The sequence below is a fragment of the Phaethon lepturus genome, unplaced genomic scaffold (genome assembly GCF_000687285.1).
Source record: "Phaethon lepturus isolate BGI_N335 unplaced genomic scaffold, ASM68728v1 scaffold11456, whole genome shotgun sequence".
Classification (NCBI taxonomy): Eukaryota; Metazoa; Chordata; class Aves; order Phaethontiformes; family Phaethontidae; genus Phaethon; species Phaethon lepturus.
Window position 1 is genome coordinate 2,642 of NW_010545587.1, and position 25,167 is coordinate 27,808.

The following is a 25,167-nucleotide window of genomic DNA, read 5'->3' on the forward strand; positions in this document are numbered from 1 at the left end:
GTTCAATGAGGATGTAAAAATAAATTAGTATCTTACTACTTAACTTCAATGACAAAGCAGGTCTCAGTATCAGACAACTGAGACATTTTCAGCCATGAAAAACAAATGAACATATTCTGCCCTTCCGTAAACACGTGGCTATCATTGAAACCAATGGAAGATATATATATATACACACACACATATATATATGTGCCTGTATCAGAGGGCAGAATTCAGCCTAGATCTTACAAAATGGTAGTTGACATTCATGTTTATTTTTTTAACAAATAGAAGTGCAGAACATTCATGTATCATACATTTTCCAAATCCTGCAACCACAACTTATATGAAACATTAGCATATAAAAAGTCATTGCTATACAACCACTTTTTTTTTAAAAGTCAGTGTCAAAACCATAAAAACCAGCTAATTTATTAAAACCAGATATATTGTTTAAGTGCTGAGGTTTGCGTTAGAGCTTTCTTTCGTTTTAAGCACAAGAATCGATTAGAACATAAAAGGCAAAAGTGGCTCAGAAAATGACAAACTCTCCAACAACAAAACTCGTAGCTTTACTAACACTTAGCTGATGCTATAGTTCATTGAAAAACAATGTAAACACAATGAGGTACAGACACCAACGGACATTTCTCACAACTGTGCAAACTGCGGGCCTCATCCTGCAAACACCGCTGGCTCCAGAGCTTCCTCCCAGGGCTGGTCCCACCGAGTCCGGCTGCAATGCCCCTGCCACTGCCATTTGCAGGAAGAGGTCCTGTGACCCTCGTGTCATGCACCAAATACATTTAAAGTGCCTCAGATTTCAAACTGATGCAAATCTACATTTCATTTTTTTTAGACTTGAAAAGGTGAAATAGCTTCTGAAAAGTCTTATACAAATACTCCGTTAAAACTAGTAGAGGTCTTCTATTTCAAGGTAAATCTAGTAAAATACTGAAATAGCGTTTGCTCTGCTTTTTGTAAAAAAGCAACAGTATTCTTTTGCTGTAAGATACTTTATATGTCTCCAGTCACTCTTCCCTTTATTTTACAGAAAGTAAGAGGCAGAGCTATTACAATTTTGTTGGTGGAATTGCCTGCGGAGTTCTGAAACAGCCCTATGGATTTTTTGTGATGAAGCTGAATCTTAAGTTCATCCCTTTTCACAAGTCTTTTGTTCCAGTTTGTTTTATTCTGCTTCTTCGCTCTTCTCAGAACTACCTCCGGCTGAATTATCTGCCTCATACTTTTTATCAAGAACATCTTCGAAGGGTTTCCCACTGCAGTCATAGGTTTTACTTGTAGATCCCGTATGTGTGCGAATGCGAGCTCCTGGCTGGTATAACTGCATGGCTGGGCGATCCTAGAAGGAAGGAGATGTGGTTAACACCCTGAGAAACCCGTGTGGCACACTCATGTGGGATTTTAAAGTGATGAATGCTTGCGAGGAAAGTAGATACTGGGTTAAATCGCTGTATGTTTCATAAGATCCAGGGAAAAAATGGAGGGTAATGCAAATTGACTGAGTATTTAGCATCTGTGTTGTCTGTAACACTATTCTTGGGAGCCAAGCATTTTGAATAAATGAAGAAAGCTGTAAAAATTAAAGATCCTATGATACGTATGATGTAAATAAGGAGAAATACTGCAGACAGTTATCAAACACAGTATTACAGGTAAAACTCTGAAGTATGTTGCTACCTTCACTAACAACAACTGGGGAGAACAATAGCCTGTGCATTTGCAACTCTGCAGATAAATGACAAATCTTAAATATAAGTACAAAAAACCAAGACAAACCAGAGAACAGTGTAGCAGGCAACAGCTAGAAAATTATCCTCAACTGAACTTGACCAATTGGTATCTGTGCACTGCTACTCCAAGTCATGAATCATTACCACAATTTAAACATGGAATGCACATTTTCATTATACATCTCAAAATAAAACTGCAGTTACTGCTCTGCTTCATCATGCCTTCCATACTGACTATGAGAGCAGGGGAAGTGCCCTGGTGATAATAAACAAAGTAAGTACAACTTGAACACCCGCAGCCTTTGTGAGTGACCAAATCATACACACGCCAACTTGGAAAATGGAAGGAGGAGCCAGTTTACAAGGAAAAGACACCTCACCGGTGATCTTCCATAGCTCTTGAAAGCACTTTTTATTCTTGAAATTTCAATAATAAAACATAGTGCTTAGAAACTCTGCTTAAGAAGTCTTCTCCTAGCAAGAGTGTTTTACACCCACAAAGACCAGTTTTTAATGTTATGAAGCAACCCATTCACCAAAACCTGAGCTTTTTGACCAGTCTTGTGTTAAGTTTAGCAAACAAAATTAAACAGCCTATTATAAGACAGTGGCAGAGCACTGAAATTGTCTTACATCAAATTATATTAATTTTCAATTGCCTTCATAATTTAAAGTCATTCTGGTCTTTTGTTCTTTCGTTCTTTTTTCTTATTCCCAATACGCAATTTCCCTTTTTCTTTCTTTTTCCTTCACCTTTGCCATTTTTGCTCCACTCTCATCTCTTTAGACCTGATCTCAAGATTCACGATTGGGCCATAAAACCAGATCATTCTAGTTAAGTGCTTTGTAGCGTAACGTGCATCTGAAAAGTGTAACATACATTCGAAGTACGTAACATACATCCTTCTACACACAAACAGCTGCAATAAAACTAGATCCTCTGGCAAGCAGTGCCCGTTGGAAAGTTTATGCTGAAGGGTCCAAACGATTTTTCGTATCACAGACTCTGCACCTCATGCAGTTTGCATGAAAGCTAGCACAACTGTTACTTACACTGGAAATTTCCCATTTTCTAATGAATTCTTACAAACTTCAGCAAGTAGCTCAATCTCTGCCTAAAAACTCAAGCCGGCATTGTTAATTCTATAGGTAAGTTGGAAAACTCAGGCCTTAACTCTTATCTACGTGATAAATACTCTAAGGAAAAAAGTCACCACACTGCAAAAAACTTTACTGATATTGCTTCTTTTGTTTAGAGAACAAATCTAGCACTTGAAGTGTGGACTAATCCAGAGACTCAGCCAGCTACCAGAAGTGCTATGGGAAGAAATAAAAAGGAGGTGGCTTCTTAAGGCTTGAGAAAAGGTCCCCAAGACCCACCATCCAGTTCCAAGGTTGCAGATATTTCAACAGTTGTCAAAAGTAGCGTGGCAAGCACAAGTAAAATTGCTTTTCCCATCTTCCTGCCTCTGAACCAGCCATTTTTCTGACTGTTCTACAGCTTGAGCCCCTGGTGTACGTGGGAAGCGGCTAACATGTATATGCAGATGAATCTCACCCATACTGCCCAGTTGACCCTTGCATAAACAAAAAGTGGGACGCACCCGGCTTTCTGTGTTTGCTCAGGACGACTGCCTTGTCACACAGAGCGAGTCCGCCTGGACTTGCTCTATGCACGCTCTGTACACACTCACTCGGCACGTGACTGCTTTACCCCTTGTCAGCCTTAGCCCCCCATCACAGAGCAGTCACTTGGTTTGAAAGAAGAGTTTCACATGCAGAATACATTTCTACACAAAACAGTGTTTTGGTCATCTTTTGTGGAAAATCTATGATCAGAAAGGAGAGAGAGTGAGGGTGACAAGGACAGCCACCTCCTGAAAAGACCCTGGCGCATTCATGAAATCAGACAGTCTGAGAAAAATGATGCCCATGTCTCCGGGAGACAAATAAGGGATGGCTCTTCAACACACCCTGCTACAGGCCCCGCTTGCACTCGTTTTGCACCTGCTCTTTCCCCGACAACAACCATGAGGATAATTTGTCCTAACCAAAGGACAGCCATTTTGTACTGGCAGGTATACAATACTGAAGAATTTGCACATTCACACCCTCTAAATACAATGATCTCTGAATGAGCTATTTATTTAAGTCCTTACATTTCCTCTACTGAGCAATGCCTGGCCAATCCGTAATAGAATTACTTTATGAGCCTAATAGTGGAAGTACATTTTTAAAATACTAGTATGCCACAGATTTTAAATTTCCCTACAGATCAGAAGTGTAACAATTAATACATTCATAAAATACAAGGCTTCCAAGAATAGAGTTCTAAAAATGCTAATGTTGAAAGGAGGAGAAGAAAGTCTTCCATGTATTGTAAATATGAACACGCAGAGACCTGTGACTTTAACTTATTTTTAACTGCTGTCATCCTCTGACAACAATAAAAGGAAGTCTGGGTTTTACTGAAAATGAAATAAAGAATTGCTTTTTTTGAAAAAGCATCTTTATGCTGAGTTTGCAAAAGTAAAACCTGTGATCTTCAAGAGTATTTAACTAATGAAAGATTATCCTAAATGAATAAAAGAACCTTATTTCTTATGCGCTCCTTTTTGGATGCCATGTCATCACACTTGTCCTCTTTACCCAGTTTGTCTACTGCCTCCACAGTGAAGCTGTAGTTGTAGTTCCCTTTCTTTCCTCTGTCTTGGTTGTATCCTTTCCCCCACTTCAGCTCTTCTTCATTCCTTCTCACAAACTTGTCAAACTCATAGTGAGCTCTATGCTTTCTGCCATCATCCAGTCGATACCTTTGTCTTTCAGGTTCTTTTTCTCGAAATCTTCTCTCCAAATCTCTTTGCTCTTTGTCACTATCATTTTGTGACCTACGAGTATGTGTAAGAAGAAAGAAAATCCAAGCAATTAACAGGAAAAAAAAACCTGTTGAAGGATACAATACAAAGCCTTCTTTTGACTTCAACAGTATTTAGAACAACTGTACAGCCAGGCTGTTTTCTTCTCATTAAAAAGGGGTTATGTGCCATTTTGCTGAATGGTTCATCCATGTACGTCCAGCCGTTGATTACACATTCCGTTCAAAATAACAGACAAAGCTTTGCAAGCAAAATCACACTTTTGTGCAACCGTTGTGGAAGGCCCCCTCTTCAACTTTTTTATCCCTCTTTGCAATCCCATAAATAGTTCCCCAATACTCTTCACATAAACACATGCTGCATGATTAGCTCTTGTGGCCTGTTATTAAGGTGACTCAAGTGTATAAGTATTCCCTTGAATGGGAACATTCAGGGCCCAAAGGAATTGTGCAGGTATCATGTATCAATTTGTAAAGTTTTATGACTCTATTTAACAAAAATTATTCACTGACATTGCAACTTGCAGAAGGCATTTGTGAAAATGAATACTTATGTTTCAGGCTTTTGTTTATTAAGTCTCCAAGTCATTAAGGCTACCTTTGCATATTTTATTTAGGTGAAAGACCATTACCTTACCAAAACATAATACTTAATTTCTGCTATGCTGCAATGAGTTTATATTATAAAGACTGCTAGTTTGCAACATTTTGCTGCCTGTCTGATACAATTCTCAGCTCTCTTAATCACTTCATCGTTCCTGTTCAGCGAGTGCTTCTCTCATACGGCCAAACTGCAAATAATGAAGAAAGATTACAGAACAGATTGAACTTGAAAAGGAGCAAATATAGGCAGTTTCTTTTTATATATTACACATGTGTAAGTACTTAAAATTGAAATAGGAAAGTTGCTTTTGACAGCCTGCTCACATTTTGGGAATCAGCAGACAGAATCAGAGAGAATGGAAATTTTCTAATGGTGTAGTGATCAAATAGTGATATGCTTCTCATTTAGAATGGTTTAATATCAATAAAGGTGTATCTTTCTCTATCACTTTTTTTTTTAAGTAATAGAACTGTGAAAATTGTCAGCCTATGCCATGAACTTGGCATTAGTGGGTCTGCCAAGACAGGGGCGCCACCTGAGGAAGACCTGGAGATCAGCAACAAAACATGAATGACAGGTAAGTTATTCAGCATTTCGCAAGACACTGCTTGTGTCAGCATAACACAGTCACCAAGTGGAAGCAACATCCCAGCTGTCAGAGACACGCAAATCAATCACAATGACAGAGATAATGTGTCTGTAGCATAGATACATATATATAAAATACTATGTTAGCTCTCAAGGCGTATGTGGCGGTAAGTGATTTTGTTTCGCATTTAATATGCTATTCTAGACATTAACTCCAAGTCCTAGCAGGGCTCAGAGCATGACCTTCCAAAAAGCCAGAAGACAGATCTTGATTTGTTGCTGTAGCATCGCTTGGTACCCGTCTCTTCCTCTGCCTGCTACTGTGGCTGAAGAAGGAATGGATGTGCCTGGAGGCAGGCAGGTGGCAGGGATACAAACTCCAGTTCAAGAGTGGTTTGGTTAACGTAGCTTTCTAAAATTCAGTCACAGTGAACAGGCAGGCGAGAGTGGGAACGGTGGGATAAGCGATTACAAAGTACAGGCGGAAGAGAAAGTTACACAGCCAGAGAAAGAGAAAGCGGAAATGAATGGAAGTAAAGGGAATGGACACATACTTCTGTTTGGTACAGTTTCACATTCGTATGTGACCATGTACACTCACGCACCAACTGAGGTTTTAATTTGTGGTAAAAAGCTATCGCTACTAAGCCTTAAAACATGGTTTCAAACAGGCAGTTCAGTCTCCTGCATGTAGAGTTGGAAGTTACAGTTTATTACTGATTTCTGAGTCAGTGACAAAGTAGATACAACTTTAATTCTTGATCCAGCTGAAATAGCTCATAGCTTGCTACCTAATCACACCCACTAAAAAAAGTGATGAAATGAGCACTTGGAAAGACAAGGTAACACTTACTGTACCTGCACAGCCAAAAGGATTCTGTTTTACACCTGGAAAATCTGTATTAATGCCTTATTAAACTGACAGGATCAACAGTAAAAATGTTACACGGCACCACCAAAAGCTTAATACGTAGAAAGCCTTATTAGCAAACAACTGACTTGCCCCTGCAAATGTTTCTGTTGACCCTGTTCTGTTTCCTTTGTTGAAGAACATCAATGAAAGAGCTGCTGAATATTTTCTCCATTAGAGAATAGGAAATGGAAGTTGTCAGCATCTTTCTGGACATACTCAACATATTGAAACACTGAGCCCATGTTTGAAGTCCTTAGAGACAAAAAAAGATGAATAATGCATGTAGGATATTATTGGGGAACCATTTCTTCAATTAGCAAGTTCAGTGGCTTTATTTTCCAGTGTTCAAAGTTTCTTTATTTTTCTATTTGCCATTAGGAGAACATTTGCAGCTCCTGCATACTTTCCTAAAAATAGAACCTATGTGGACAAAGCTAAAATTTAAACTACTCTGAATACGCAGATAGCCTGCGAAGCTCCTAGAGCACAACCCCCAACTTCCTCTAATACTGTGTGTATAATATGTTAAGTAAATTATTTAAATGCCCAAGCTTGTCCTTATGTACAAGTTGCACATATACATGACATCTCAGATTCAGTTTTTTTCATTTTGCAAAATTCTTTTGAGAGCTTGGCTGAAAAATTCTACTGAAGAACACAAGGTATTCTTTACCTCAGCAGCATACTATTCTTAGTTATGTATCTTATATATCTTATAGGTGAAACCTGCTTGCAATAGGACATACATGCCAAAAGACAAGAAAGAGACCAGCTGCTGAAAACATTTGTAAGACACTTCCAGGCTACAGTAGTTATAGAACTAGGCTATACCTCTTGTTCCTACTATTACATGTGCAATGCAAAAGGCAGTGGAAGACAGAGACAGCCTTCTGCACGTATCTATCATAAGGCTGTCATTCATACCTTAACTATTCTGCCATTGTCCCACGTATCAAACACGTTTGTCCGTTTATTGCAGCAAAAAGTAGGAAAGTGTGATGGAAGAGTAAGGCATCTGAGGCAATTCAGTCTTTTGACATCAGCAATGGAAGGAAGACCTTATCTGAGCTCTTGATGGGGAACAGGTGAAATAACAATGAAACTCTGAATGACTTTTCACACAGAAATCCTTCCAATCTGGGATTTCAAAACATTTCACAAACAACAAATCGCATCCACTAATACTGCCATCAAGTCAGTAAGCTGTTACTAAACACCTTTTACAAAAAGGACAGCAAAACATTTGTTCACAGAATGAAATCACTTCCTTGCTGACAAAACACCCAGCCAGTGCACCACTTACATCACGTTTAAGCCTTCAAATGAAAATATTTAGGATTTAATTTGGAGCCTAAAAGATAAATATTACTTACTTTTCCTTAAGTTCTTTTAGTGAACCCTCCAATGACTTGGATTTTATACTCCCAGATCCAGGTGATTTATCCCATTTGTTTTCTTCAATGTCAGCTTCTTCACCTTTTTCTTTGTGCTTTTCACTGGCCAGCTCATCTCCTTTTTCAGGCTTCTTAAGAAGCTAAGAAATATTTGTTTACATTATGATGTAAAATTATTCTCCTCTATTGTAGTAGATATTTTAAGAATGTATTAAATATATCAAAAACCTATTAAGAGTGAAGATATTTAAATGCTAGGATTACATTTTATGAAGTATAAAATTTACAAAGTTATTTAAAGAGGGCAGTTTACTTTTGCTAAGGAGTGACAATCATTAACAGGCACTCAACTGCACACTTTTAAATATGCCAAAAATACGGGAGAAAGCACTTACCTACTCTTCTCTCCCAAGTTTTATATATAAAGATATTATTATGGTCTACAGTGTCTTATAATCATATAACAGAGCTCAACGTTATTACCAATAAAATAAAAAGCAGAACGTCCAAGACAAAAGGACCAAGATTAATACTTCACTCCATGAAATATTACCTATAAAATGTGTTTCACATTAACCACTTGGGACAGACTGGCATATACAAGTAGGCGCTCAGTATAAATACACCCTGACAGAAAAACAGACTGAGGAAAAAAAATATGATGTTAGCAGAAGAGATCACATTACATTTTCACCTTGGAGATTAAGATTTCCAAGAGGTCTGTTCCTTTCACAACAAATAACCCACACTGGGCTTCAGCAGTGTCTAGCATTACAGGAATAATCCTTACAGAAGGACCAACTGTCTCAAACTATTTCTCTAACATTTCAAGAATAAGCAGAACATCTTGTCAGTCTTTTCATTCCACCAGTTTTTCTGAAATGAGCACAGGTTATTCTTCTCCACTATTTAAAACTTACGTAATGTTTCTCTCAGGTAATATTTTTCTTTTCTTTAGGAGACAGAACTAGCTTTCAAGGTCACATTGCCACAGGTATGTCATAAATATTGGGGTCTTCTAGACAGCCAGGTTTGGATAATACATTTTAAAGAGTAACTCTCTTTTCTTCTGAAGTTCTAGTGTGTTTTTCATTATGCCTAAATACGAAAAATATGCAATTCAGCTTCAGAACTTACTATTTTTTACATCCAGGTGAAGGCAACAGTTGTCTGGGAAGAAAAGGAAGAGGAAAGAAGTACATAGCTCTATGGCTTCTCCCCACCACAAGATCTGGAGTGAGTCTGTGTGCCCTTGCGTTAAGCTACACGCTCTTATACCAATATTCCTCTTCAAAACAGCCTATAAAACCTTTCCAATATCACAAAATGTAGCTCAGATGAATAGTTTTTATCTATGTCACCTTATCAAACAAGGTTTTAAATGCTCAGACATAATAGCACAAAACACACCCGCCTAAGTGAAGTCATTAAAAGAACATCTATTCAGATCGTTGTAAGACAGCACAGCCTGAAATTAGCAAGACTTTGTTACAACCTGGTTGAAGCATACTATCAAAATAAATTCATTCCGAGCATTATCAAAATAAATTCATTCTGAGCATAAACACAAAAAAAATCTCAGCACATATGTCTAGACGAAGATTTACATGACAAAAAGTGGTGAAGTTGTTTCTGCAATAATGTTCAGACATGTTAACCCAGAACAATTGGGTTCTGTCAGGTTATGTCAGCATAGAATGTGGCAGTGAGTTACCTGAGTTACCTGCCATAACTGCACCAGCACATCACTGTACCTAAGGTAATTAATCATACTTTTCAACAACACTATTTAGTCAAAGCCCTACATTACTTCCCCTTCCAGTCTAAACTGGTTTGGTATCTCCACACTGCGCTGTAGTACACTGCATAAACAGTGTAAGTGAGATACCAAAGGAACTTCTGGATAACTTCAACAGAAAAATAGTTTTTTTTTCATTAAGTTACCTTGATCCTTATTTCTTTTTCAGAAATTTTCTTTTGCTTCTCCACTTCTTTTCTTTTACGTCTTTCTTCTTCTCTGCGCTTTCTTTTCTCTTCCTCCCGCAGACGTTTCTTCTCCAATTCTCTCCGCCTTCGTTCTTCTCTTTTCTCTTCTCGTATTCTCTGAAGAGTTCAAAACAATTAATTGTAAATTGTCCAATGGAAAATCATGTTGAAAACATAAATGTTGAACTTCAGGCAAAAGTCTGAACGTACCTGCTTTTCTAATTTTCTATTTTTAATATATTCCAAAAGGGGTGTTGTTCTTCTAGCTAAAACACAAAAAATTTGTGATATAGTGTTCAACTCCTAAAATATGTACTCATTTCTTTACTTTAGTACTAACCCCTTTGTTCTACCTTTTTCTGCAAGGGATCTAAGTAATTAATAAACCTATTTGTTTTCTATATTTTTGAAGGCATTCCCATCATTCTGTTTTAGAAACACTTCGTTGCTTTTTTGCTGTTAGGGTTAGAAGCAACAGAGATATGTTGCATGATTATTTAATGTTTAATGAAATATCGTATCTTTTCAGTTCAGAGAATGGCTTTTTCTCTTGTTCATCAAATGGTTATGCACCAAAAAGGAAAGAAATGTGTTCAGATCTATTCCTACATTTTAATTTTGTACAACAAAACCTAGCTATACTGCTGTTCATATACAGACAACATTACTGTAATCTCACAAAGCATTTTTCAATCCCAGATTTCAAAATACATCATGAAGAAAACATTTTCATTCTCACATAACATTTCCATTTAACTACCATCTAGCATTCACCTCTCCATGGGAAAATGGGATGAGTAAGTGGTTTGTCCCCAGTTACACAGCAAGGTATCAGCAGATCCAGTAAAACTCTCTGGCTTCCCAAATAACAGATAAAATGCCTCATCTACTGGCTCACACAGCCATTCTTATGTTACAGAGCTGTCTCCACACTCTGAAATCTAGCCTAAGCCACCTGCCTGAATCATCTCCAAATTCTACGGAGACTGTAACTAAATTCTGTATTATGTACAGTATTCAGGACTGTCAGTACTGAATTCAAGCTTGAACTCATATATATATACCTATAGCTGTGAGTAGTTACAACAAATTCTGTGAGTCTTAGATGTCCCAGGATAGAGTTACAGAAAATATTTACTACTAGAAAGAATTTACAGTTATTTATATGACTATTCATCAAACCAGAAGAAAATTTCACTATTGGAATGAATGACAAGGAAACAATACAAGAAAAAAAAAATTCATTAAATTTGGATTGGCATAGCTGAAATCTAGACACAATTAATATCCCAAAAACATTTGAATGTTTTTGTCTTAAGAGTCTAAATATCTTACTAGCAACACATTTGTTAATGATAAAACCTTGTTACACAGTTATGAATGGGAGGGCTTGATAGGATTCAGCATTTATTTTTAGCAAGTATCACTGATCAAAAGCAACATTCCTCCCTCTATCCCTAGACTTTACATGTTGTCTTTCTCCCCCCACCCCCGCGCTACTTCTGGACAAATTTTAGGTCCCTAGCACTCTTCCTACCAGTCCCTCAGATCTGCAGCTCTACCTCTCTCTCTCCTGCTCCCGTAGGTTCCCCCGTCTGAGCAACGTCTGCCTCTGGGCACTTTTGCATGTTGGAAGTGGCCACATATTGTAACTGGAGGGTCTGGGGGAAGAATAAGCTGCACTGGGAGTGCAGAACTTGACCCTAATCATGACTAAGTCTGTGGTACACGAGGCTTACTCAGAAATTATAACCTGAAGTTCAAGGCATAGAGGCAATGTCATGAGTACTATCAAAAGAGGAGGGCAAAAAAGAATGTTTGTCAAACTTGAATCTTACCCATCTTATTTATGGGCCTTACTGCAAATAAAAATCTAAGAGGTTTTTCTTAAAATGTTTAAGAAATTTTAAAAGAAAGTAAATTAGAAAATGAAGACCGTAACTTTTATATTTTGTCTTGCTCTCTACAAACAAGCCAGAAGAATGAGCTTACCTTCATCTCATTACAGAGAAAATCTGGTTTGTATTTCTCTGTCACACTGAAACTGATGAGCTAACACATCTGACGAGATGCATAAAACATGCTGGCTTGCGGTAACACTATCTGGAAAAATGCTGAGAATGTGAGGCCCAATTCTGCCAACAAAGTCCTGGTCACATCTTTCTTTGACTTCAGTAGGAGTAACACCTTTGAAACTGGACATGCAACTAAACCCCTACATAATTTTGCTTTACACATGCTATCCACTAAAGTGATCTTTGTTTTTATACTGATAGCAGCTTTGAATAGCAGAAAAAATATAGCAGCTAATTTGATTTCCTGTGATTTAACAGAAACAAAACATTAGAGCTCCCAAGATAAAGCTGCCTTCAGCCAACATTGTTACTCTGAAATCTGCAACTCTCAAGACTCATGATTTTCAATGATAGTTAGAATATTTTAAAGTTAATAAATCTTTCCTGAAATTTGTAAACTTTCTTAGAAAAGTCTGACAGCTTTTACTCTGTTGTCAAATACTAGAGAAGATGTGGGGTAAATAAAAATTGCTGGGGAACTTCCCTATCTAGAAAAGCAACAAACAAATTTTATTGGTAACAGAATTCTCTAAATGTCCATACTTATAATATTTCCATTTCCTCTAAATTGTTTAAGTTCCAAACCTTGCCAGTCAACTATTAATCTAATGCATATGAAGAATAATTAATGCCACTCTATAGAAACGCTTGTCACAGGTAGGGACAGACAGACAAGCAGCATTAATCAAAAGAGGTGGCTACTGTAAAGAAATAATAGCAAAGGCCTTTTTTTTTTCCTACTCGATTGTCACACCTAGGGAAATCTGCATGTTTTCACTTGGAGATAGAGCACATCAATATTCCATGTCATCCTGAAAACTGCAGACTGACACTGAAGGTTTCAATGTTGATCTTACTAAAGATTCCCCCACAGACTGTGAAAGTCATGCTGCATGCATGCAGAAAACCGTGTGTTGCCCTACTTTCAAAGCTTTTGCAGAATCTTGACCGTAAGAACAAAGAGAAATAATTTCATGTTTCTCAATAAAAGCAGCTAGTATCAGGGACCAATTGTTAAGTATTCAGGTATTTTACCTTTTAAAATTGAATCTTCCAACTTTTAATACATCAGTAAGTATTCAGAAGTATTAAGGACCTATTTCTGAAGCCACTGAGCATGCAAAACTTCCCATGAAGTCAAGTGATTCCATGTATGGAGACTTAAAGTAATAGGTGGGTTGTTTCCTGTCACTACTTGACTGGATAACAAAAATCTAACTGTGATAATCTTTATCTCTGTTAGACTGCACAGGTCAGCTTTTGCACGTAATAACATAAAGATGTAAAAACAAGATATTTGATATTCTCAATAATAAGAAAAATCAAGATAACAGACCAATGAGTTCCCTTGTTTTGGCCTCAATCTCTCCCAAAAGAATCTCAGGATTGGCACAGATTTTCTCTTCATCAGCACAATAACTCTCTAAAAATTTCCTATATTCTGGATCTGTGAAGAAAAATGTTTGAACTATGTTAATACTTTGCAATACACGACAGAAATGGAATCTATTTTCCACTGTGACACCAAGAATATTTTTACCATCTTCAATGCTCCCAGCTTTGGCATCTTTCTTCTTCAGCTTCTTTTTTGAAATCTTCTGGAATGGAGCAAATTCAACCACTGCAGGATACTCCAAACCTTAAAAGAGATCAATGCTTAATTTTATGAGCAGGGAGAAACATTCCTTATATTCAAGTAAGATTTTCAAAATTCTTGAAACATGTGTTGGGCAGTCTTACTTGAAACCAAAGGTGAATGTTTCTACAACACCATCCTAAACTTCTAATGAAAAATTACATGTAGCAATATTTTAGATTCAAAACAAAATACATTTGTTATATAGTTATATACATAAATATTAAATATCCTTTGGACATGCTAACAAAGACTGTCAAAATGAAGATGACAAGATAAAATCTATCCATTATCATTTATAATATGATTCCCTTTTAATTCTTCACAGATATGCATTGATTGGGAAAATTTACGTAAAATCTCAGCCTGACAACTGAATAAGCACTACTGGGAAATGAATCTGAAACAACTGAGTCACATCTATGAAGTTTTGTTGCCAAAAAGCTTAAAAAAAAGTAAGTAAATGCTGGGTAATATGCAACAATAAAACATACCACCTCCTTTCAGAACCAAAACTGTAAAAGTCCGCAAGTAGAATTGTGTGAAACTTCTTTTTTTCTGTTTATGATGGACTACACCACTTCTTGCCTGTGTTTATTCACACGGATCCTTTGTTTTTAATTCTGCCTTAAATATTGGATTCTTCTTTGGACTGGAGTCAGAATTGTGTGTGTAGCTTTTGAATTTTTCCTGGTTTCCACTTGCAGCAGGTTCAAGATTACACTTTGCTCAAATCCACTGAAAACTTGGCTTAAATCTGCTAGAACATTTGTCAACGTTATTGAACCTGGTAATCCTTGTTTTAATTTTAGCCTCATAAATGCAATACCACCACAAGCCTCACCAGAGGGCACCTTCAATCAGCTTGTGCTCTTTATTTGCACAGTCATGCCAAACTGGCCGGCTGTGTCCAAGCTCAGTTTTGCAACGTACGGAATATTCTGGCTTCAGTCCAGCCTAACACTGATGAATGTGCTTAACTTAGACAAAGTGAAATCTTGGCAGAATCATAGTTTCTTTCTAGTTTTTCATCTAAGACACACAAAATTTGAAATCTGGGAATCACACACTGCGAGGAATGTGTTGTTCTCCATCTCTAGGAAAATCCATCCAAATCTGGTTAAGCTAGAAGCCTACAAAATACCTCAGGTCAGTAATGCTGAAGAGGAATTTGTTAGTATGACAGACAGCTCCTTTAGAGATCAACTTTCCAGTAAGAGTGGGCAGGACTACTTTTTGCAGGACCTCCGCAACACTGAGTGTACACAGTATCTACACAAGAAACCCACAAATCTATGTCTGTTTTATACAACCCATGCAATTGTTTACAGAAGGTATGAATGAATGAGGCAAGGAACTGCTAAAGGGAAAGCACCATTTCTTGGCAATGGCGGTTTCATGCTACTGTAGGAGATCTGGGTTTATCCACACATACATTACAGAGTTCTTCTTTACTGTTGGGCAAATTTTTGCAGACTGAACATTTTAAAGACAGCAACCAATTTTGGCATTCTTTTTCTTGGAACTCAAGATGCCTGCAAATACTTTACAGCAAATCAAGCTGTACGCATCTCAAAGTGGGCAACCAAAATGATGAAGTAAAGTTTTCATCTTGCTTTTTCGAAATGGGATTAAGTGGCACAACTTCATCTCACAGAAACACACTGGATGTAACAATTCATGCTTGCAATGTGCTAAGTTACTGTTGTGATGAATTGTGAAGCTTGCGTAAGATAATTATCTTAATAAGATCTTGATAGTGTATTGCTTAAGGTACAAGAATGCAGACAAAGCATGCACACCACATAGACGAGCAATACTGCGTAGACAAATATATTTTGCACTTCATTATCTTTTAAGTGCTGGATTTTAATATATTTTTATGTAATTAACTGTATATTGAGCATAAAAACTGGCATTATTAGCAAAAAGGTAATAAATTAACATTCTCAACTGGTATATGTACATAAACATATTTAGTATCTTACAAACAGTCCAACCTTTATTATCAATGAAGACATAGCCATCAAAGCGATCTCTAAAAAGGAGGATGTCCTCAGGATTTCTAAAGTTAATGTATGCTCTTGAGTAGAGATGAGGATAAAGGCTGCAACAAGAAACAATTTTATTTTCTGTTATTTACTATTCTGTTCAGGACTAGGAAAAAAGTAAAACTAGAAGGATCACACTGCAATTCTCATCTTCTTTGGGAAACGGCTACCTTAAACATGCATATCGAAGCCTCTATATATACGTATCTAATTATATGTATGACAAAAAGTATCTGAACAACTGAGTTCCTGGATGCAACTGTGACATTTATTCTGAACTGAGACAAATATTTCTAGTTCGTTTTGCAGAGCATACACTTCCATGGTGCAGGATGAAAGCTTTAAGTCTAATATTTCATGATTTAAGAGATTTGAATAACAGCCGTACTTTTGGGGAACTTCTTGGGCAGGCTAAGAAAGTCTTCTGTCACTGAAACGGAGAAGGTAAGTAAAGAAAGGTCAGTTGCCAAGCTGTCACTGTATTTAAAGAGATTTCCACCTTTAAGAAAGATTAAATAACCTAATAATTGGCAAGATGATCCATTGAATTACATACAAATAAATAAACTCCATGTGACATACATGCATATGAATATATATGCCATGTCTAGTTGCGAAGAACAGTTACTGTGAAAATCCAAAGCATTTCTAGCAAAAGAAAGGACAGGTACTTACCTAAAATAATTCTGATTCTTCAAGAATTTATTGCCACAGATCTCACTGCAAGCGTAAATGTTTACTGTGCCTGATAAAAACCTCAGGGTTGGCACACCACCAACCACAATGAAACTGAGGTAATTTAATGAATTACCACCCATCAGCTAAATTACTGTGGGTTGTGGCATGTGCATCCTTTAAACCCCTGCAACTGTGATATAAAACCGTTCGGCTTAAAGTGCCTTCAATGATGGCTATGTATTATGCCAGGTTTTGGAACATATCTGAACACAAGCCCGTAACTTTAAAATACCTGTGTTCATACTCTTGCCACACATGGCCTGCCTTCAGACAAACTCACCACCAGCAGCAGGAGACCACAAACACACACAGCTGCAACCATATTTCAACCCCACAGCTATTTCAGAGTCAGATTTCACAGTTGGATCACAGGATCCACACATGTGGCAGTTCAAAGCAACACATTTACTACACACCAAGTAATTTTTTTCTTTTTCAAACGTGCATCCGTATGGATTCCACTTTGGATGTTAGCAGGTGATCATAAAGAGCAGTGCGGTCAGTAACTAACCAATGATTTTGTAAACCCACCAAATTCGTGTTTGATAGTGTAGTCAGGAGAAATGTTCAACAAAAAACTAGAGGGCTTTTGTCATTTAGATGTTTTGCAAATAGCAGTTATCGAGTGTTTCTATACAGCATGCAGAGAACATTCTAATTCTAAGGAAGAGCTGTTTCATGCATATATATTATTATTTTGATATTCTAGGATGGGAACAGCATTGAGTGAACTGTAAGCAGGTAACCACAAAAATGCCTGCTATGGCATGGCTAGGGCTATGCTGCGGCTATGCTGCTGAGACAAAGCTGTGCGGAAAGACGTGACAGGCATGGCATGGTCCCTCACCCGTCACAGCCTACACAGATGCCACACAACTATGGACCACTTGCAAGCAACCTCGACAGCTTGACCAAATGAGCATGGTGGCACATGGCTTGTGTTTTGTCATGGGGTTCTGCAAACCCCCCAGAGTCCTCTATGATCAGATTTGCAAACCTCCAGTCCGCACATGCAACACAAGGTATCTCAAGGGTGGCTGTGGAGCTACCACCGAGACGGCAAAGCAGACGCAACAAGCCAACTTCCTTCTCATCAGTTTCAAAACAAAAAAAAAGATAAAATCTAACACTTTTCATAATTACATACAGCTAAAAAATATATCCTAAAAGGCCTACAAGTGTATGTAAAGGAGAAAATTTTATTGTGGCAATTTGTAGCTGTGCTGGAAGAAATGTCTCTGTGCTGCCTAATGGCTCAACCAGTGAAAAAGTCTCTGGTAACTGGTGGCTCCCAGGATGAAGTGAACTTCCTTCTCTTGTCATGTTAACAGGACTACTCTTATGTTTCATGTTCTTTGATGTTTAAATTAAATGAGGCCTGGTATTAGAGACTGATATGATTATACACTTGAAGTGCTGAAGATTGACAAGACAAAAACAGGAATCTTGAGGGAACATTATTTTTCAGCCCAGTTACTAATATCTGAGATTGAGAAATTGAGACCAGTTCCTAGTCTAAACAACTATTTCATTGTTTTATCCATCATTCAGTTTTTGTAAAATACTAAAACTTTCTCTAGATCAAAGACTGGGACTCAGACAAGTGTCACAGCCACTACCTTATTGTGATATTTCTTCTCTGCCTCAGTGCACAGCAAACAGCTTCATCATAGAGTTGGATTTTTTTTTTTTCTGCAGTAACTTAGAACCTTATGGTTGGGCACATAACCATCGTGAAACAGAACTGAAAATACAAAGACTTACTCCTTCCTTATTTCCTTTAGCTTGTACATCGATGCCATCTGTTTCATCTGCTTTGGCAACACAATCTTTTCATGGTAGACAACATAGTATTTTTCTAACATTTTCAGCTTAGGCTTATCAGAGTGAGTATCCTTCAAAACAGAGAAACATTTGGTATGGCTATTTAAGCACTTATGAGTAAGAAAAACCTGAGACTGAAATGTATGAACGGGACTCTGGAAAGCAGAGATTTAGAATTCACTTTGCAAATAAGGGATCCAATGTTGCTGCTATGCAGTATTCTTCAAGAATACTTAATTCATATCATCTTCAAGAACTTAATTCATATCAGCAGAAACATATAAAAATATAAAAGCATGCTTGTGCACAGTAGAATATTGATGTGCACAGTAGCACAGCAAGATAGGATTCTGTCCATTATTGTTGCTATGTATCAGGGCAGAAGGTTATAGAAACACCGTTACAACAATGCTTAGCAATTACAGGTTCCTTCTCTGATGGAGCCACTTCTTCTACAAATAAAGAATTGGTTCTCATATGAGCAACATATGAGCAAGTTATGGGGCAGACTGCTTAAGTGCATAAAAGCCTTATCGCCAAGTGTTTCAGACTGCTGTCTTAGGCTTTTTACCAGCAAAGTATGCAGTGTGCCTAAAAACGAAAAAAGCATAAAACTCACTCTCTAAATGGGAAGCTAGCTAAACGTAGCAAATTGGAAATCCTTAGCACTTGCCTGCATATGAAATACTGTCTCTTATTCCGAGTTTCAGACACCTGACTTTCAACTGCAGCTCCCACACTTCCACCCATCCTGGATTCCCTCTTCACCTATCCACCGAAAACCCTCGCGTGACAGTGCAGCAAAGAACGCACAGGGCTTCACAGGGCCGCAGGGACTCTGCGGCTAATACCCCCTCCTAGGAAGAAACAGCCCTGCTCTACTTCTGTACTTTACATTCAGCAGTTACTGGATAAAAAATACAGCTTTTACTCTTCAGGATTTTGCCTGCCAGCTGAGTCCTACAGAAGGGCCACTGGACTCCGTGCACTTCCTCCTTTTTTCAAATATCTACCAGCATAGATTTCATTTGGGATTTGAAATTCAGCTTTGAGGTTGCACGGTTAGTTTTATAATCAGACAGCTGGCTCTAATTTGCCATATGTTTGCTTTCTATAATGCTGCTTTCCATCTGTATCATGTTTTGGACAGATGCACTGCACATGATGTTGGCACCTCTGGGATATCACTTACAGTAATCTCTATGGAAATAAACCAGATGAGTCTGACTATACATAGTTTCTTTGTTTTCTGCTGTGCATTCAAGAGTATTCAATCTTTTAGGTTACATGTATTTCTATCTATAATACTTAGTCTATCACCTCTTTAAACCCTTACTTTTATAGTAATTTTAATAACAAACACATTCCAATAGTTTATTTCTTTTACAAATAGATACAAAGTATCTTTTAACACTACTGTGTAAAAAGATTGGTATACAGGAATAATTTCTGATCAAATGGGTAACTCATAATCCACATCACACTCTCAAGCTAAAATCCACTGGCCTTCATCCTCTTGTCTCTCACCTTCTGTGGTCATTCACATAGTGGGTGGAACTGGCATAATTTTAAATTAATTTAGCCTTCCCTTTTTACAGGCATAAATGAGCCATTTTCCCAGCAGTGGAGAGGCAGAAAGACTATGCAGTTGTGATGACAGGATGTCACTCATTCCAGCCAGAACACCACAACGGTGGTTCTGTTGAAGCTCTAAAGGTGCTACCCCTTCGCAGCTGCAGTTCCTGGATGCATACCACCATCCTGCAATGTTAATCCCATTTGACTACAATAATCCTGAGGAAAATGTTGGGAAGAAGTTATGAAGGGCAAAGGAGGAGTGCTGTTTGCAAGACGCTTCATCACCGTCTGTGATATATAGTGTGGCATTGACTATTTGACTGGCTTTCACATAAGCAAAGCTCCTGCTCAGATCTCTCTACTTTTACGACCTCACAAAGCTACTACTGAGTCCTAGCACTCAGCATTCAGTGCCAGTCCTGAGGGATGGCCCAAATCCTGCAGGGCCAGAGCTCAATTGTTTGACTCAAGTTTTAGAAGACTCAGGATCACTTACACGCAGACAAAAAAGAGTATCTGGAAAAAACAGTAAATATCTGGAGTCTGAGAACAAGACAGACTGTCTGGAAGACAGAGTCTTTAGTATCATCCATAGATAGTGTGTCTATCCAACAAACACCCCTGAAGTCACAGAAATGGTGTTTTGTTTGTATTTTGATGTCAATGTACCAGCGAGGATAAATGTAATGCACTGAATCAGATGAATCTGAAAAAAATGAATGAAACACAATGCAAAAGTCACTTTCTGAAATGATTTTACTGAAATGGATGTAACTGGAAAAGTGTTATACATTAATGACATTACTTAATAAAATGAAATTTTAGAAAGTTTTATCGTTTGCCTATAATAAGAAGACATTGTAAACTTAAAAATAACCTTTAGACTGCAAAACCAGTGAAACTGGAGTTGATAATGCATGTCTTGCAAAAGCATGTAAGTAGAACTGGAACCATTTGTTTTGTCCTCTAGAGTGAGATGACTTTGGAAATAATAATGTAGAAACAGCTATAGTTAGCTCGCTCTATCCCTCTCCCCGACAGCAACTAGTAGAGGACGTTTAGAGAAAGTTTATTAAAAAGGGAAAACTATACACTGACACTTCACCTAGTATATCATTTCAGCTACTTGCAGCCTAGGAACTTCATCACACAGAACTTGTATCCTGTGTTTAATAGGTTTTCATAGATTCATTTCTGGCATCAATTTCTGATGAAGAGTTCTACTGTTTAACAAAGTGTTGTATGAAAAAAGTCTGTACTCCACAGTTGAAGAAATCTGAATGAACTCTTAGGAACTTGTTATCTAAAGTTACACACGATGGAGTTAAACTTGAGATGTTACAGCTCTTAAGGCACATTTGTCTGCTTCTGCATCAAAACATTTGTATGCCCCTTCCTCTTTCCAGCAAAGATCCTACTCACCGAGTAGCTTCTCCAGATCATTCTCTTGTTAGGTAACATGAAATTTGCTTTTAATCTTCCCATATTTTTATTATCACTGCATTCTCTGGATTGGTTGCCACTATGGACATGGTACAGGATCTAGAAAAAGCTAATCACTGAAAGACATCGAGGGCACTGTACAGAGGACATGCCCACCTTGTCCTCTAGCTCTTCCTGTTAGCTGGAATGGCATGAAGACAGACTCACACAAAGTTTTTTGAAATTTTGAGAACTGTCCATAACATGACAGATTACTGCAACACAATGCTTTATACTCATGTCCTGGTTTCAGCTGGGATAGAGTTAATTATGTTCATAGAAGCTAGTGTGAGGCTCTGTTTTGAATTTGGGATGAAAAAATGTTGATAACGTGCTGATGTTCTGAGTTGTTGCTAAGCAGCCAAAACTGTCCAGCTTTTCATGCCGGCCTGCCAGTGAGAAGGCTGGGGGTGCACAGGCACCGAGGAGGGGACACAGCCAGGACAGCTGACCCAGGCTGGCCAAAGGGATATTCCATACCATATGATGTCATGCTCAGTATATAAAGCTGGGACGAAGAAGAAGGTAAGGGGTGGGGGGACATTCGGAGTTATGGTATCTGTCTTCCCAAGAAACCACCAGGCGTAATGGAGCTCTGCTTCCCTGGAGATGGCTGAACACTTGCCCGCCCATGAGGAGTGGTGAATGAATTCCTTGTTTTGCTCTGCTCTGCACGGCTTTTGCTTTACCTGTTAAACTGTCTGTATCTCAAACCATGAGTTTCCTCGCTTTTACCCTTCCAATTCTCTACCCCGTCTCACCGTGGGGGAGTGAGCAAGCAGCTGTGTGGGGCTTAGTTGCTGGCTGGGGTTAAACCACGACAACTCAGAAAAGAGTTCTCTGCTGGGTAAGAGGGAGACTAAGACTGTATTAATCTTATCTCTAACTTACAATTTCCGGAAGTTTACTGTATATTCTAGAGTGTGAACATGTAAAGAGGTAAATCATAAACAGATGTACTTGGGTTTGTGTCAGCATTCAAATAAAGGCGGCAAAAGGGGCAAGGTGATCCTGGTCCAAAGAACAAACAGTCAGTCAAACCAACACTCTGCATAACTGCAGCTAAATGTCCATTTAAACTGCATAGTTTGCTGAAAGTTGCAGCCATACAAACCTCATATAGATAAACCCATTCGGAAAAAAACACATCTTTGTATGAAAGCATAATTTTTAAGCAGCAAAATGAAGCAAAAGAAGTGAATACTAAACAGTTCATGCTGAAAAATTCAAACTTACATGAAACCATTTTTTCTCTAGAGAGTTTAAATTTGTGAAGTGAGAACATGAATCCAAAACTCAAGAGGAAGAGAACATTTTTCTCCCAGATCATTATTTTATTACGGGGCTTATACACAGGACTCAAGGAACTTGACAATCCAAGTAACATATCAGAGATCTCATTGTTCAAAAAAAAAAAGTTTAAAAATGTGTATTCTTTGCTTGCTGCATCTTGAAGTCTAGTAGCAAAACAATGTAAGAAATACAGCTTTATTTTCTTCAGACTTTTTGTTATTTTTAATCAAGATCTGCTCCTCAAGGAAAACAAATCTTTAAAGTGTTTTAAGAATGTCTTCATCCCTCTACCAGAATGAGCTACTGTGCCATATATGCCATCTAACAAACTTTTTGATATGTACACGTTCTGTCCCTAGCTATATCAAAGTACGTGACAAATAACACAGCATGAGAGAAAACCCACAGTATCTTTCATCAGTAACCCATATGGATGAAATTAATGAGTGGAGAGCAGTATTTTTTTAGTAGTCCAAATTTCATCACATGAAAGTAGAGCGAAAAACAAAACTTTATATGTGCAACTGTTGTCAGTGCCTTCTCTTTTCTAAGATGGCCAACTCCCTAAATTCTTATGCCAACAATCATTCTGGAGAATTAAATTTGTTAATTTTTTAACTGTTCCTGGCATTTGTGCAGCTAAACACACTGAGGACAGAGACACTCTTCTTCAGCGAATTTTTTGTTTGTCTTTGATATTTTCCCCTTACCAAAATAGCCAGGACAGAAGCCTTAAAGAGACCCATTCAGAAATACGGATGACAAGGATCAGAAGAGAAATGTAAGCAACTACAAAGATTTTCAACCAGACTAAATGCTCTTCTTTCCTACCTTCACATCCTTTGTGGTTCTACCAGAAAAGCTGAAGCACCTACTATTTTGTTGCTGCCCAGGTCAGGCAACTGCCATGAAGTTTCACTAAACAGACATTTGTTCCTTTCTGTGGAACTGACTCCGAGAGAACCTATACAGTCAATCATCTAACAAAACAGTGGTGGCAAGAAGTGGCAGTACCCTTTCAAATAAAATCAGCCCAGGAACTCAACCGTTCCAAGTGTAATTTGCCACAAACAATTCCCTATGAAAGAAGGCTTTGCGTGGGGTCACCCTTAACTTTAAAAAGTTAGTCAGCAATAAACATCCAGGACCCCTCTGTAGTCAACGGAAAGAATCTGGTGCCTGTGAAAGATGATTCCCTGCATGCTATAACAGGGTAAGATCGGCAAGGTAGATCTCATACTTCAGAGATCAGTTTTTCAGAACACATTTAGATGTAGCATAGAGGTTATTTTGTTTATTTTAATTGTTAAGTTCCTTCTCTTCTGGAAATTGTTTTGTTCGAAAGGGAATTGTATTTTTACCACTGTGATACTGAGTAAATTATATGAATATACTAGCAATTGTGATTTATCTTAAATCAACCACTATTTCTTTTTTCTTAGCTTTGAATGAGACAAAAATGACTTAAACTGGATTATTTAGAAAACTGTATGAAATAAATACAGAAACATCTAAGCAAACAAAGAACCTAAGCTCAAATGGCACTCATGAAAAAACTTTTGTGATATTTGCCCTTGGCTGACTCTTTCTCACAGCTGATAAAAGAGTATGCTGCATTTTATCAATTAAGGTTAAAAGAAATATCATGGTTTCAAACAAAATTATACCCTATTAATTCACAAAGTTTTCTGTTGTAAAATCACCTGTGTAAAAGAAAAGGGCAGGAATGTGTTGTCTCTGCATATGTACCCAGCTTTTCACAAATATTTTAAGTAACTAATAAAACTAAAAAAGAAGGGCTCAATTGAAAAAATATGTTTTTTGGTATGACTGAAATACCTTAATTAGCTTTTAAGCACCTGAAAACTTACACAAACAGCTCATCCTCACCTGGGATCAGCAGTGCAAAACTCAAAATAATCATGGGCAGGTAGAGGATGTAGCTGTTCCTCCAGCTGCTCCTTAGTTAGACAAGGAGGAAGCCGTCGAATAACTACCTGCATATATAAAAGAAAATGGAGGTTTATCTTTGATCTAAATACTGTAGAAAGAGACTAAACAAATCATATTACCCCACTTTAAAAGCTCTTCCTCAAACTGTGAATTTCAATTGGAGCATTACTGTTATATAGAGTTACATAGCAACTCCTAGCGATTTACCTTCTTGGACTTGTTGACAGATGGAACAATTCCCCAGCTCAGTTTCTGCTAACATTGTAAAATTGTAGAGTAACTAATGTTCTGATGAAGAGCTTGAGAACCATTCCAATTTAGCAAGAACAAAGGATATTAACAAACAACAAACAAACAAAAAAAGATACTGACTACATAAAATTTTCACAGTCTCTCTTTTTAAAATTATTTAAACTAACTTTTAGGTCTTTTATTACAACA

General features: G+C 37.7%; 1 protein-coding gene across 1 annotated transcript; it reads right to left on the reverse strand.

The window, feature by feature from the left end:
• Window positions 1-1,034: 1,034 nt before the first annotated feature.
• On the reverse strand, window positions 1,035-24,776 carry UPF3A (UPF3 regulator of nonsense transcripts homolog A (yeast)). Its single transcript, XM_010289010.1, has 9 exons — window positions 24,664-24,776; window positions 15,808-15,914; window positions 13,712-13,810; window positions 13,508-13,618; window positions 10,307-10,362; window positions 10,055-10,213; window positions 8,090-8,250; window positions 4,330-4,624; window positions 1,035-1,345 (listed from the first exon to the last, which is right to left on the reverse strand). Exons 1-9 carry the CDS (start codon window positions 24,774-24,776, stop codon window positions 1,172-1,174), a joined length of 1,275 nt encoding a protein of 424 aa, XP_010287312.1. The 3' UTR covers window positions 1,035-1,171.
• Window positions 24,777-25,167: the final 391 nt, after the last annotated feature.